This window comes from Anabrus simplex, chromosome 3, assembly GCF_040414725.1.
Source record: "Anabrus simplex isolate iqAnaSimp1 chromosome 3, ASM4041472v1, whole genome shotgun sequence".
NCBI classification, from domain to species: domain Eukaryota; kingdom Metazoa; phylum Arthropoda; class Insecta; order Orthoptera; family Tettigoniidae; genus Anabrus; species Anabrus simplex.
The window spans coordinates 384,951,803-384,968,196 of record NC_090267.1 but is presented as its reverse complement, the minus strand read 5'-3'; the positions used below and the strand labels follow the sequence as shown (position 1 = coordinate 384,968,196).

Sequence of the window (16,394 nt, the reverse complement as noted above, 5' to 3'; positions counted from 1 at the left end):
TTTCGATTGAAAGATATCATTTATAAAGAGTAGAAACAGTACTGGTGACAATTTACAACCCCGTTTTAATCCTACATTAGAGAATATTTCTCTAAATACTACGCCCTCCTTAGTTTTTATTGCGCACCTTACTTCTGCATATATATTTTCAACCGCTGTTATCATCTTCTGGGACACCCCTATCCCTCATCTTGGCCAAGACCGCCCCTCTGCTCACAGAATCAAATGCTTTCTCCAAATCAATAGTAGTAATGTATACTTTTCCTCCTTTCTTTTTTACATACTTATCTATTATTGTTTTCACTACAAAAATATTATCTGTTGTCCTCATCCTTTCTCTAAAACCTGCTTGCAGCCTCTCCAGAATCGATTCCCCCTCTGCCCACTTCATTATCCTTTTTGCTAACACACCTGTATATATTTTACTTAATGTATCTAGCAACGTTATACCCCTGTAGTTGTTAGGGTTATTTTTATCTCCCTTCTTCTTATAGATTGGGCAGATCACTCCCTCTTGCCAAGATTTTGGGAACTCACCTCCTTCAAATATTTTGTTAAATAGTTTCGCCATACTTTCTAGGATATCCTTATTTTGCACCAGCTGCTTCCAAAATTCGTTAGTGATACCCGAAATCGCTCCTGATTTGCCTTTCCTGGCTTTCCCTAGTACCTCCCTTATTTCTTCTTTCGATATTTCCTTATCTAATGCCGGCACAGTACACCCTAGCCCTACCGATATACCGGTATCGTTTACTCTCGGTCTCCACCTATCTTCAGTCTCTAAAAGTTTCTTATAGTGCTTCACCCAGATAGCCTGACTTATTACCGTCTGCCGCGGCAGCTTCCGTATTCCACAAATCCCCTTAATTGTACTCCATACTTTTCAACTATCATTCTGTTTTGCATTGCTATTTAATTCGACAACTCTCTGCTCCTGCCATTCAGACTTAGTTGCATACAGTAATTCCCTATATTCTCTTCTCACGTTACAGAATCCCATCCTATGGTTTTCTCCCCCATGCTTCCGAAACTCCTTCAATGCTTTCATCACTTCATACTTTTTATGCCTGCATTCGTCATTGTACCAGCCTTTTCCTATTATATTCTGCCCCTCCTTTATCTTCATCTTCTCCCCTGCCATCTTTACAAAATTTTCAATTATTTTAACTGCTGTATTCGTTTGGTTACTCTCGATCATTGAATCTATTCCAGCTTTCACTATCTGTCCTATTTCTCCATCATAATAATTCATAAACTCGTTTTTTAGCTCCTCTCTCCACCTATATTTAGTGACTATCGTTTCTTTGTATTTTATCATATTGCTTGTTGGTGTCTTACCCTCTCTAACTTTTATTCTGACAATAATTGGGAGATGATGTGACTCACCCCATTCCTTAACCTCCACACTTTTAATCACAGGCAACGCATTCCTGGAGCATAACGCCAAGTCTATGCTACTACCCCCTGTTTCCATAATGTATGTCAGGTTCCCTAATACGTCGCCATGCCACCATCCATTCAAAATATATAATTCTATCATACCACATAGCTCTAGCAACTTTTCTCCATTTTTATTACAACCCTTATCCTGGCTCACTCTCTTTTTTACATAAACAGCTTCTGTCTCCTTGTCGTATACCGGCTTCTGGTCTGCAACCCTCGCATTGAAATCCCCCATTATAAGAATGCCTGTATCCTCAAAAATATTTTGTACTCTATGGATTTCTAATGCCAACTCATCAAAGAAAACCCTTTTCGCAAATGGCGAGGTTTCAGGAGGGTTGTAGACAAAACCAATACATAAGTCTGTCTCATTTTCATCATACATCTTTATTCTGACCCACATCATTTCCTCCATTTCTGATTCTATCTGAATTATTCTAGCTTGCAAAATCCTCCCTAACCATCACCATTATCCCACCCGGGTATCTGCCCCTTTCGGTTTGTCTCTCTTTTGACTTATAATAGACTGTGAACTCTCCTATTTCTATAATAGTTTTCGGTGGAATCCAGGTTTCCACACATGCGAGAATATGCAAGCTATGTAATAACTCTTTAAAAGCTTCATTCTGTAACTTGCTCCTAAGGCCTTCAATATTGATACACCCTACTCTTATCTCTAGTTATGACTTTCTCCCTTGTCCCTCACTCTGGCTGATCTTCTTGGACCTCGTAATCCTTGTTACACCTAGATCTTCAGGGTTCTCATCTAGAGTGTTAACACCTTCTCTATCAAGGCTACCCTCATTTGCATTACCTTTTCTGAGCAAGAAGTCCTTGATACTCACAGGTCTGCGTTTCGGTGTTGCTTCTTTCAGAGAGTCTGCACTCAGCTGCCTCTGAAGGTCGCCTGGACTGCCTTCGCTAATCGTTGTTTCAGCATCTGTTACTTCCTCTCTCTGTCCTTGTTGCATCGCTGGCTGGTTGTCCCTCACTGCTCCGCATTCTGCTGGTCTCAGCTGCCTCGTACGTTCACCTTCCTCCTCGGCCAATGTACTCGCTGTATTGTACATATTCTTTAAATGCTCTACTCCCCAGGTCCTCGTCCAGTAACTGTCCCCCACCACTAATTTGTTGCGCCTTATGTGGGCCCTTAATCCTTCACGTCTAGCTTTCCCTAGGTGAAACTGTAGCATTTTCTGGTTCCTGAAGGCTTCTTTTTCCATCTCCTGTTTGACCCATATGTTCTCACCTTTCAACCGACTTGCACTATGCAGAATCTTTCTCACTAGTAAGTTTGATACAAATCTCACTCTCACTGGTCTCTTGCCTTTTGTTTTCCCCATTCTCTGTAGTTCTTCTATATCGGCCTCTCTGCAGCTAATCTTCATCTTCTCGTTAATTAGCTCCAGCACTCTGAATACCAGGTCTTCTTTGTCTTTTTTTCTCCTGCCATCTCAACTCTTTTATCTCTTCCTCCATTCTCCTCACCTTATCCCTCAAACTTGATATTTCTTTATTATTTTGGACCGCCCTTTCAGTCACTTTTCCCATCTCCTCTTTCACCATTTCTCGTATATCACCAGATTGCTCTCGTAATAGCTCTCTCATTTGTTCAGTTTGGGCCTTACTAAATTCCCTTATCTTCTCCATGTCTTCCCAACCAACCACATTCTCATGATCAGGTCCAGGGTTCATCTCAACCCCTCCAATAACCAACAACACTGCCATCACTGATGCAGCCATCAAAATTGAAACCAAACTCACCTGCTGTCCGGTTCTGCCACTCATATTGCTCGTGTTCCTGACTCTACCGTGCCAACGACCTATCGTCGCCCGGTACAATTCTATTGAAATCCCCATGTCAGCACTCACTCACTGAACAACCTTCCTCTTCGCTTGCACGATTGCTCCTTTCTTATGCAGCGGATGGATAAGTGCTATTTTTCATTCTTCTGCAACTGTCTCATTCCCTCAGATTTCCTTGATGATTTGGTGAAGGTCATCTATAAGATTTCCAGATCTGCCATTATCGAGTCCTCTCGACTTGCCCTGTTGTTTTTGAGGTTTTCAAGGACCTCCTTGACTTCTTCCTTTCTTGGTGGTTCGTCATCTTCTGAGTTTTCTAGTATATCTGGAAATTCTAGTTTGGAGGTTGAGGAAGGACAATTCAAGAGAGTGTGGAAGTATCTGGCTAATATATCACAATTTTCTTGGTTGTTCAGTCTGATTTTACCCAGTTTGTTTCTGAAGCTCAAACTTGGTGCTTGGTATCCTTTGAGTTTGCTCTTAAAGGTCTGATAAAATTCTCCGGAATTGTTCATGACAAAGTCGGTCTGGAACTCTTCCAGTTGAGCTCTTTCAAATGATCGTTTAGTCCTTCGAAATATCCTGGATGTTTCTTTCCTCTGTTGCCTGAATTGTTCCATGTGTTCCTTTTCTCTGAAGCATTTCCATTTTCTCCATTTCTTGGACCTCTCCCTGAGAGCTTCCTCGCACTCTTCATTCCACCATATTTCTCTTTTCCTCCTAGCCTGTCCGAAAGTTTTCTTTGTAGCTTCATTGATTCCCATGCATAGTTCTTGCCAGTTCCCCTTTCTGCTGGTCAGGATTTCATCCCTGAAGTTTCTAACGATGTCTTCAGTGATGTTCATTTTGTTTGTGTTGTATCTCATCATTTTAGGTGGGTCTCTCTTTTGTCCTACTGGGAGAGATAATGGTCTGAATCAAATTCATCATTCCTAATCAGTTTGATGTCCATCACCTCCTTTGAGTTTTTCCTTGTTATCACTACATGATCCAATTGGAAATCCCCTGGTTTGGAATTGGGAGATATCCATGTCTTTGATTTTCTCAGGAGTTTCTTGAAGTGTGTTGACATTAGTTTCAAGTGAAAAGCTTTGCAGAGTGCAATGAGCCTTTCCCCATTCATGTTTGTCTTCCTATGAGCTGGATATTCCCCTAAGATGTCTCTGTGCTTTCGCTCCTTCCCAATCTGCACATTGAAGTCTCCCAGCATGATTTTTACATTGGTCTTGGGTATCCAGGTGATTTCAGTTTCCAGAAGATGTCAGAAGTCATCAACTTTCTGTGGGTTCTTCTCGTTGTCTTCGTTGATCGGGGCGTGATGATGATGATGATGATGATTATTATTATTATTATTATTATTATTATTATTATTATTATTATTAGCACGTCACTAAGGCATAGATGAGATCTGGGAGATTCGAAGAGTGGTGGTTGTGCCTGGAATGCAGGATGAAAGCTGAAAAGAGAAGAATTCTTCTCATCATAGATAACTGCTCCCCTAATAATTGTGTGCCTCACCGTTTGAAGCATGTGAAAGTTTTATTCTTGCCTCAAAGTACTACTTCGATTCTTCCGGCCGATGGATCAGGGATAATTCATGCAGTGAAGTGGCATTACCGGTACTGACTTTGTGTGGTCTGGCATATGCTGTATAATATTGCCTCCAAGACAGACATTAATGACAACATATTGAAAGCTATGAAGATGTTCAAGGCTGCATGGAGATCGCTGAAAGAAGAAATAATCACAAACTAATTTAGAAAAGCTGGAGTGGTTTCTGTAGAAGACGACATCACAGAAAGTGGTGTTGGATGATGCAGAAACAGAGGAAAACAGGAAACATTTATGTGAAAAGTTGGATGTGCCGACAAGTGAGAATCTTATAGAGAATGCCAACGTGGACTGTGATGTGTTACTGACAATGAAATTGTGGCAAACATTATGAATAATAGAAATCCATGTGATGATGATGAGGTGGAAGAGGAACATATGCCTCAAAGTGTTCAACAAAGATTGACCCTTGTGAAGGCAACAAACATGGCAGATAGTTGTCAAGATTTTCTTCTGTTATGAAATGTACCAGAATCTGTCTTAAGTTCATGTGCAGCGGTTAGTGACTATCTTGAATGGTATTTTGTGTCTGGGAGCATTCAGAAGAAAGTCACAAACTTTTTCAAAAAATAAAATCCACAGCATTATGTACCACAATAACGTAAAATTTGGTATGTTGAATTATAGAAAAACTCTTGCAATTACTGTGCATCATTACGTCGTGTATATATATATCCTAAAAATGTTAATTCTTTTATCGGTGAATTAATGTTGAAGTAATGTAAATCCTATAATGGATATAACAGCAGGCGAGTTCCTAAGAATCAACTCTCTTCAATAGAACTAAATTTCCCTATAACAAAATTTCCGAGGTCCCCAAAATGTTGTTTTACTGTATTCTGTTCTGCAATCCTTGGTGGGTTTTTTTTTTTTCTTAAGACTTTCTTCACTGTGAAAATAAAAGTGTAATCATTCTCTGGTTGTGGTTCCACATTCCCCATGGCTACATCAAGTTCAGAGCTGAACTTAAGTCAATTTGCTTTCTTGAAATTGTACCTGCTGAAAGGTATACATTCTGGTTTAACAATTGGTTTTATTCTGCATATTATGGGTCGATGCTGCGAATGGGGAAAAGCCTTACCAACAGTTTTGGTGCACTGCTCAGCTAGTTTGTTTTAACGAAGATAAGGTTAGTAATATATCCTCATCTCCACTGGCCGCTGTTAAATGATAGTGGTTGTTTAGGGTCATAAACCAGACTGAGTCTATTATTCTCAGACCACTTTTCTGTTTCTGCACTATTTTCATCTGCGGATGTTAATGGATCCACAATGATGCACACAAAATGCTGTCAAATTGTGTGTCAAATTATTTACAGATTAAATGCACATAACCTTCATCACTGTATCACAAACAAAACACTTCACCCCGAGAACATCAACAAGCTGCCTTTTTAACAACTGCCTATAACTTCAACATGGAGACTGCAACCACTGCATGTCAACTGCCAACTTTACTAAACCAACACTCATTAGCACAATGCATGTCTGATCAGAACATCTCTTGTTAAACCATGACTCTTACTAAACAATAACTTATCTCTACGGTCAAGATCGCCTCTTTATATATGTGCCTGACCAGGCTTCTAGAAAGACACATTTTCTCGCAAATTCTAGAGTGCTTAATACATAGATATAGTGTACAGAATATTCTCCATAATTCTCATCTACCCAGTACCTTTCTGGATGTTACAGCGTGTTTCAAAATACCGTAGTGTATTACAATTTATATATATTAAATAAAATAAATTAATTATAGGTTCTTACATATAAATGTCTATATACAGTACATGTTTCATGACATAACCTCACACACAATGCGATCATTCAACTACATAAATAATAACAACAATAGACTAATGCTAAATGGATGTAAATACTTCATAGCCATGCATTACCAATAATAATAATAATAATAATAATAATAATAATAATAATAATAATAATAATAATAATAATAATAATAATAATAATAATAATAATAATAATAATAATAATAATAATAATAATAATAATAATAATAATAATAATAATAATAATAATCTGAGCCTAATACTTGCATTATTTCAAGTTATATCTGTTCATCACACTTGCATCAATGTATACCAACCATGCAGTACTATGACAGTTAAAATCTCCAATAATTATTAAGTTGTTAAGGCACTTGAAATTGGTTTCCTGAACACAATATTCTCTTCAGAGGTCTTATAAACAGATGCTATAAAGAACTGTGTTGTTTCAACAGTGAGAATTTCCATGTTGTTCCTCTCTGATGAAGCAGCAGATATGTTTAAGCTGCCTTAAAGAATATGGCACTACCACATTTATCATATGGTGGCTTTCTTTTGCTAGTGTTTTAACGCTGCACTAATACATCAGAGATTTTTGGCGATGCAAGGATAGGAAAGGGTTAGGATTAGGAAGGAAGCAGCCATGGCCTAATTAAGGTACAGCCCCAGCATTTACCTGGTATGAAAATGGGAGACCATAGAAAACCATCTTCAGGGATTAGAACCCACCATCTCCCGAATACAAGCTCACAGCTACATGAACCTAACCACATGGCTAACTCGCTCAGTCGTGGTCTTTGCAGAATAAGTTTTATATCTTTGATTCTCGGTCCTTGTCCTGATGGCCCTAAATGGGTTTCTTGAACAGCAATGACATCAAAGTTATTATTGCACAGAGCTGATAGTAGATATTCTTACTGGCTGGACAGTCCCTCGGTTAATGGATGTAACTACAAATGCTGACCTTGATAAAGGTCCACTGGATTTAGCTGATTCAGTGGTCAAAGGATCATCTGTCAATTTCTGACGTTGCCCAGGGTATGTCCGATTACCCTTCTGATCCTGAATGTTTAGAATTGCAATATTCAGAAAGGCTGCTTTCATGTACAATATTTACAGCCTATAATATTGCATAGTAGAGATTGGAGGAAAAGTGATGTGAGAGAATCCCTCAAATGCAACTAACCACGTTACCTTTCTTCTAGTGATCACTGACGGGTTAATAGCTTCCATACATAATTGTGATTTGTAGTCTAGTAAAAAGTAATATTTTTAACATGACACCTGTATGTCGACTGTCTTTTACTTTTACTGCCTTCCACAGGTTTTGTTCCTGCTTCAGTTCCTTCTCCATACCATTCATAAACTACTTTAAATTATCTACAGACCACACTTGCATATTCCATTAACCATTCAAAGACTTTCAAACAAAGACAAGCAGTGCTACTTACTGACTGAACAGCAGAGAGGTGTGTTTCCCCCATCTGATTCCAGAAGAACATACGAGCCAAAGTAGGCATGAGATCCATTACAAGGTGGTAATCCACCAAGTTGTTTGAGTACATCTCTAACCTCTTGACATCATATTTTGTGAGATGAAAATCAAGTTCTTGTTGAGAAAGTGCTACAACAAAGAAACAGAATAACAATTAATATATTTGGGTTGACATTTAATTATTCTTTTTTCCTTAATCTTTGAGGATTCAAAGGTTGCTGTTAAAAGATCTTTATTGTTATGTACATTATGTCCCTTTCAACTAAAACTCATCTACAAGGACAAGCTGCCTTGGAAGATTTGATGTAGTGTGGCCAATTCAATGATCCCAATGCTGTGGGTTTGGTTCCAACTGAAGAAGCTTATAGCACAACACAGTACTTTCACTGACATATTTCATTCCTATATAGCAGGCCAGTCCAATTTAAGGCCATTAGCCGTGGGCGACTAGTGGCGCAACTTGTTGCTCTGGTGAGTCATGAACCATTGGATCAAATGGGACCTATTGGTCATGGGCGACTAGTGGCGCAACTGAGAAACTAGATGCTGGCCATCATCTGAGCCGGCAACTGCTCTGGTGACTCATAGTTACTCAAATGCTTGACAGGTCATTGCAGTAAATGTAACCTATTAGCCGTGGGCGATTAGTGGCGCAACTATAGTCGCCCGATGTACCTTCGTGCGCATACAGAACATCACTCGAGCTTGTGCTCTCCACCCACATATTTCATTAGCTTGTTGGTGGTGGAGTGAATATTTTACTCATTCATGTGCATTACCATATTGTGATAGTTCTTGTCATGAACGTGAAACATCAAATAAATTAGCACAACAAATGAAGGAAATGACAAAACTATTTGAAAGTCGAATATTGATCGAGTAAGTGGCTGTGCGGTTTGGATCATCTAGCAATCCGCTTGCATTCGGGAGATAGTGGATTGACCCCAACGTCGGCAGGCCTGAAGATGGTTTTCCGTGGTTTCCCATTTTTCACGCCAGGCAAATGCTGGGGAAAAACCTTCATTAAGGTCACTGTCACTTCCTTCCCACACCAAGCCTTCTCCTATCCCATCGTTGCCATAAGACCTACACAGCGTTACCAATCCATAAATCTTTTCTCCGCTAAATTTTAGTTGAAAATCCGCTAAATTTCAAACTGAAGCAAAATAGCATATACTAGCTGTTTTAATAAAAGAGATTAACTCAACATTCACCAGTTTCAGAACAGGAGTTCATCATCATCTCCTCCCCACACTATATGCTCTGAAGCAGATGTGATGGGTTGAGGTACTGTGGTTTCATAAGAAGCCTTATACTACTATTTTCAAAATATATGCTGGCAGTTCACAGCAGCAAAGCAGATAGGGAAATTTTCAAATCTATTTCAAAAGTTATTTTCACTTTCATTACTGTTTTCATTGTTTTTGATAAGTGCGGAAAGAAATAATGTCAAACAACTTCGCATTCATATTGCACAGCTAATAGATACAACGTCCATGTTTGGGATCGTTGGGAAGCTCAACCACTCTTTACAAAATATCTGACTCCTTTTTAACCTTTTCTTTTGATAGATTGACGTACCAAAATTAACCTAATATCAAAAGAAATACAATATCAAACACAACACTACCTGGCTCATCAAAAATACAGTAACAATTGCAACAAATTCTGACTGAGGCTTTGGGCCAGAGCTGGTCTAGGAAACGACTGGCAGTATGCAGCATAAGTTTAATACAACGGGATTAAGTAGACTATTATGCCTAGTAAATTCTATATTATCTTTTTCTCCTGGTAATGAGAGGTGATATTGTTACCGCTGAAAATCGCTAAAAGAAGTTCGAAAATCCGTCAAAAAATACACTTTCTGCTAAATGGAAAATTTATCCGCTGTTCCATTTAAAAATCTGCCGAGTTGGCAACACTGGACCTACCTATATGCCACTGTGACGTAAAGCAGACTGTAAAAAAAGAGTCAAATAAATAATGAAGAATAAATTTTTGAGGTTGAAAGAAAACTGGCCATTTGAGATTCCAACATTGAAACTTATGCTGACAAAGTAGAAAAAATGAATTCTTGGAAGAGCATTTGAAAGAAATTTGTTCCCGAATTCGAAGAAAGACCCCTGGGCAAGAAGAGTGTTCTAGGTAATTTTTATGCTACTTGTACTATTCAATGTAGAAATGTGTAATATTTATAAAAATTCTATATCATCTAAATTTGTACCATTGCTTCCTTTTCTTGCTATGTTAGTGCATTATAGCTGAATTATAGCTCAGATGGATTTGGTAAATTGAAAAGCAAATAACTTTTTGCAGACCTGAAGTTTTTTTCTTTACATCGCACTGACACAGATAGGTCTTATGGAGATGATGGGATAGGAAGGACCTAGGAATGGGAAGGAAGCGGCCGGCCTTAATTCTTAATGCCCAGCATTTGCCTGGTGTGAAAATGGGAAACCACGGAAAACCATCTTCAGGGCTGCCGACAGCTTTATTTAGGAAAATCTTAATATTATTGACACAAGGTTTTTCAGTATTTTATAAGAGTCCTTAACATTAATTAAAGTTGCACAACAAACATAAGTTGCTTGCTTTTACCTACTTTATTTACTACTAGTTACTAAAATTATTTTCACTGCAAAGTAAATATTTTTACAGAAATAATTTTATATTAATGAACATTCATGTTTTTCTAATTAGAATTATTTTAAATATATTTTGTTAGGAAGGATTAATTAGCGCGCAACAACTATGACACCGTCAATAACTAATATATGTATGTATGTACGTGGGCAAAAGATCTTTCTAGCTCGATGCCCCAAACAAATAGCATTAAGAATTTTTAAAAATGTATGTACGTAGAGTATATATGGCCACCCCTTGTCCCATTTCTGTACAGGTCGGGTATGAAGTGAGATGAACCTTCACAGCTAGTTTTTATGACCGAGTGCCTTCCTAATGTCAACCTCATCAGAGGAGTTAATGAGTTAGATACTAATGATAAACTACAATAATTTGTGATGGATTTGAATAACAAGATTTTTCAAAATTACGAATAATTGTAAAGTATTTTCTGCTCAGAAATGCTTGTTTAGTCCTGTTTCCTTTCCTGTTATATCTTATTTTATGTAGTCAATTAGTAAAATGACGATTTCGACATGCGACGACAACTTAAAAATATACTGTAGCCCGCAGTTAGACTGTTAAAAATGTATAATATAATCCTCTAGTCGAGAAATAGACATTGAATATTTTCGCATTTTTCTAACCCTTCGGCTTTTCATTTTTAATAGAAGAGCAAGGAGAAGTAGTTCATCATATCATAGAACATCATTCTCTCTCTCTAGTGACTATTCCCCCAATGTGAATTAAGCACTTATTAACAAGTTGCGCCACTGATCACCTGGTACTTAAATCCTCTGGCAACTAATGTTGACCAAAATATTATGTGCCCTCGAGTTTGGAGGTTGTTTATAAAATAACCAATAGGCCCACTGAAAATCCAATAGCACCATTTTCATTTTCCTCACTTCATTTCATGTTAGGTCATGTAGGTTTCAAATTTTAAATTTATATTGTAATAATTTTTATCACAAGTGGAATGTAAATAAAAAGTGCCCGCTTTTAAATGTGTTTCAACCATGCGTCAACTTGAAGACACTGTTTCTCCAAGACCCGTCATGATTGAATCCAAATTTTAATACAATATACATTGAGATGTTTTAAATATAGTTTATAAATTTCAGAATGTTGTGCTTCCAAGAAAAAACGTTATCAATTTTCTAAATTTTTCTCGGCTCGGGCCGGTTGAAAAATTGCACTTTTGGTCGCATTGTAATGTTTACGTATCCAATAGTTATACTGTATGACCTTGAAATTGATTTCACCTTTTTTATAACAGTATGTTTCTGTTGTGGGTAGTGGGTAGAACGACATGGGTCAGTAGCTGGCCTTGCACTATGAAGGTCCTGTGACGTTGCCACGACAGCGCAAGGCACGCCTCACTCGGATTTGAATCTACTGATTATTTATTACCCGTGATTTTTTTTCTGCTAGTGGCTTTACGTCGCACCGACACAGATAGGTCTTACGGCGACGATGGGATAGGAAAGGCCTAGGAGTTGGAAGGAAGCGGCCGTGGCCTTAATTAAGGTACAGCCCCAGCATTTGCCTGGTGTGAAAACCATCTTCAGGGCTGCCGACAGTGGAATTCAAACCCACTATCTACCAGATGCAAGCTCACAGCCGCGTGCCTCTAACCGCATAGCCAACTCGTCTGGTTTACCGGTGATTAGCATTGAAACAAATGGCATTAAGAGGTCATGAAAAACATTTCCCATCAGCTTTTTTCACAAGGGCTTTGGACCTCAATGGCAGCTTTTAAATGCTTTTTAATACGGTACTTTTTATGTTATTTGCTTTTATATTTTATTTTTTAATTCTTTTGACAGATTTATTTACATATATCTAATTATTTATAATATATACATTGGTTTGATTTAGCTTACAGTTTATCAGTAGAAATATTGTCATCAATTTATAACTCATACTAATCACTTTCAGAATAAGAACTTTCAAGACTGTCTACAACTGCCTGTATTTGAATCTCGACAGGAAGGTATTTTTCCCAATAATATTTTTCTATTTCTATGGCATGTTTTAAACATTTTATCCAGAGCTCAAGCATTACAGAATGTAAGGTTTCTTGGCATAGGTCTCTTGTCAAATTTATGCTTCATCCCTTCTCTTCAGCGATCAAAAGGTTTATTTTTGCACTTTTGTTCTTCACAAAGGCCCAAATCAATTCTATAGCATTCATTTCATAGAGAGCTATTGGCAGCCATGTAAGTTCAAAATCTTTTCTTAATTCTTTAGTGATTCGTTCAGTTTTCTTTTGAGGCATTCTGAAGCAAGGTTTGGCATGATGGAGTAATACTGGTTTGGTTAAGGAACTGAAATCAAGTGCATCAGGTGACTGTGGGATGTTTCATTTCTCAATCCACGCAATAATGTTGGCTAATAATAGATCAGTAAAATTAAAAATCTACCTCTTCAATACTAATATTAAACTAAATAAGTTATAACATTTACTTGGAACTAGTTTCGACGCTGGTGAGCGCCATCTTTAGCCAAATATGATAACAGGCAATCGTAAATATACACATCGTCATTATATCAATGCACATATAAACACTATTAATACAGGGACTTACGATGCCCCTAAAAGTATCTGGAGAATAAAACTTCAAATAATTATAATTTCAAAATCTTGAAGTCACGATTAGAACGACACTTAACACAACATAATTCTTTTCACTCAAGTTAGAACTTTGAAAGTATTGAGTTCGACTTAGAACTGTAAGATTCTCAAATAAATAAAAAATCTTGTCATAAATGAAATGTTATATAAAGGTCGAACCATATATAGAGTTTCTCTGTAAATATGACAAGTCACAATTACGACGACACTTAATTATTTTACTCAAGATGGAATCTTGAAAGTCCTGAGTTCCACTTAGAGTAGGAAGATTCTCAATTTAAAGACAAGGTCTCGTCACAATTGATCAGAAGTATAAAGGATGAAACATGTACAAAGTTCCTTTACAAACATTAAAATTTTCTTGGAAAACAAACTATGAACAGTCGCCTGTTTTAAATGTTGCAAATTGATTCTATGCAAACTGCATTATAGCTGAGGATGGTTTCCTTTAACTTGAATACTGAAATTTATTTTAAAAGATGGAAGTTGTAACATTTATAAGAACTTCAAGGGAATTTTTCTCAGTTCAATGTGGGGTCAAAGGAGTGAAAAGAAAAATAAAGAAAAGTAAATTATGCAGAAAGAAACAAGGGGAAGTAAAAGTTGAAAATAAAATCATTCTTTCATATTATGCATAACACTTTCTTACATTAATCATATCCTTTGCTATACCCTCCTTAGTTCCCTTCTCTCTCTCTTACTTATCTCACCTCCTCTTGTCACCCTACCTTCCTCCCTTTCCTTTTCAACCTGACAATTCGTTGGCAGCCCTGAAGATGGTTTTCCGTGTTTCCCACTTTCACATCAGGCAAATGGCAGTGTACCTTAATTAAGGCCATGGTTGCTCCTAGCTCCTTCCTATCCACTCACCGCCATAAAACCTATCTGTATCGGTGCGATGTAAAGCAAATTGTAAAAAGAAAAGCTGCCCGCCTCCGTAGCATAACGGTTAGCATTGCTTGCTGCCGTCGTTGGGGGACTTGGGCTCGATTGCCGGTAATGCCAGATATTTAAGAATGGCAGGAGGGCTGTTGTAAAATGATACATGCAGACCATCCGAAGAGGGTGAGCGGAATCTGCCATGTGTCGGTAACTGCATGTTATTGTGGTGGAGGATAGTGTTATGTGTGGTGTGTGAGTTGCAGGGATGTTGAGGACAGCACAAACACCCAGCCCCCGAGCCACTGGAATTAACCAATGAAGGTTAATATCTCCGACGTGGCCGGGAATCGAAATCAGGACCCTCTGAACCGAAGGCTAGTACACTGACCATTCAGCCAACGAGTCGGACAATTTCAAAGTGAAAAATACTGTCCTGAATGTACTCATTTATCACAGTACAACACACTTACAAGGAAGAGAAATTTCAATGATGATTGAAGTAAAATATGCCAATCGTTTAAATGGTATCCTCCTTCATTCAAGACTGCCTATCAGTTACAATCATGCTGTACTTGCTAAAGAAACCTCTCTACATCGACACTGTTCGTGGAGGCCCAAATGCACTCCAGTGCTGCCGAGGCAAAGGAAGGACTGCAAAACATTTTTCTTCTTCCATTCAAGTCTTTGACTGCAAAGTCAACACATCAATATAGGCCTATCTGTATTGCTTACATAAAAATGCCCCGATTTGTAACTCTCGGCACACTGTTTGATCGTCACTTCACTTCTATCCATGGCTACCAGACAATAAAATAAATTGTTTCCGTACTTTAAAACAGAACTTCCACTCAACACCATTGTCAAGAATAACCGACTATGATTAAGGGTAAACACAAAGAGAATAAACATGTGTGCTTGAAAGTGTGTTTGCTGTTTGACTGGTTGTTCTTTGCACTGCTCTTTGCCCGGTGAAAGGTATTCCACACATTGAATGATTTAAGGTGCCGTAGTAATTCTTTCCCCTAAAATAAATAACATTTATCTTATCTTTAAGAAAAATGCATCTTTTAAAAAAAATGTTTATTTCGTATAAAACCGAGAGTTTCGCATAAATTGTATAATTTCACATTTTGAACCAATTTAGCATTTTATTGCGAATTCAAAATCGCTAAAAACCACTCGTACGGGTCATATATGATGAAGGCACATACACTGACTTAGATTCAACACATTTTGCATTTATCGCAAATGCTAAAAATCACAAACTCTACACATTTACCATTAATTTTCCCCTGGAGTATTACATGTAAAAGGTGGTATTTACTGTTCCACATCATATGGCCAAAGTATTCTAGCTTCCTTCTCTTGATGGTAAGAGGAATTTCTGGTTCTTTATTCATACAGTGCAAAACTTTTATACTGGTTATTTTAGCTGTCCAAGGTATCCTCAGCATCCTTCAGTATGTCCACATTTCAAACCCTTGCAATCTACTGCAGAGGTTCTCAGGTAGTGTCTATGCCTTAACGCCGTATAGTAGGATGCTGAAAACATAGCAGCAGAGTAGTCGTACCCATAGTGTAATGGGTAGGTCATGGGTTGTCAAAAGTTTTCTAAGTTTCTGAAACTAAGTTCTGGCCTGCTCAATTCTGCAACTGATCTCAGGAGCAAGGTCCCAGTCGTCATTAATGTGACATCCCAGGTATTTAAATGTTGCCACTCTCGTGATCTGGTCTTTTCCTGCTTTAAGACTACCCCAAATACCATCTACTTTTCTAATAACAACCATCCACATGGTCTTCTTTATATTCAGCCTCAATCCCATGGCATTGCTGACTTCAATGACATTAAATAGTTCATGTAAATCCTGGAGATTGGTTGCACGTAGGACAGTGTCATCAGCATACCTGATGTTATTTATGACTCCATTAACCACAACTCCTTGAGTCTATCCGCAAAGAACATCTCGAAAAATCTTTTCTGAATACATGTTGAAAAGCACTGGTAAAAGCATGCAGGCTTGGCAAATTCCCTTCATAATTGACACTTCTTCCAAGACACAACCATCAACTTTTATGTCAGCACTCTAGCTCCAATAGAGATTATCAAT

General features: G+C 37.9%; 1 protein-coding gene across 2 annotated transcripts in view; it reads right to left on the bottom strand.

Annotated features, from left to right (window-relative positions):
- Positions 1–16,394, bottom strand: part of l(1)G0020 (RNA cytidine acetyltransferase l(1)G0020) — a 248,047-nt gene that overhangs the window by 34,278 nt on the left and 197,375 nt on the right. For both annotated transcript variants that reach the window (XM_067143333.2, XM_067143334.2), the window contains exon 18: positions 8,101–8,273. In XM_067143333.2, coding sequence (XP_066999434.2) covers positions 8,101–8,273 — 173 coding nt within the window. The remainder of the gene's footprint in view (positions 1–8,100; positions 8,274–16,394) is intronic.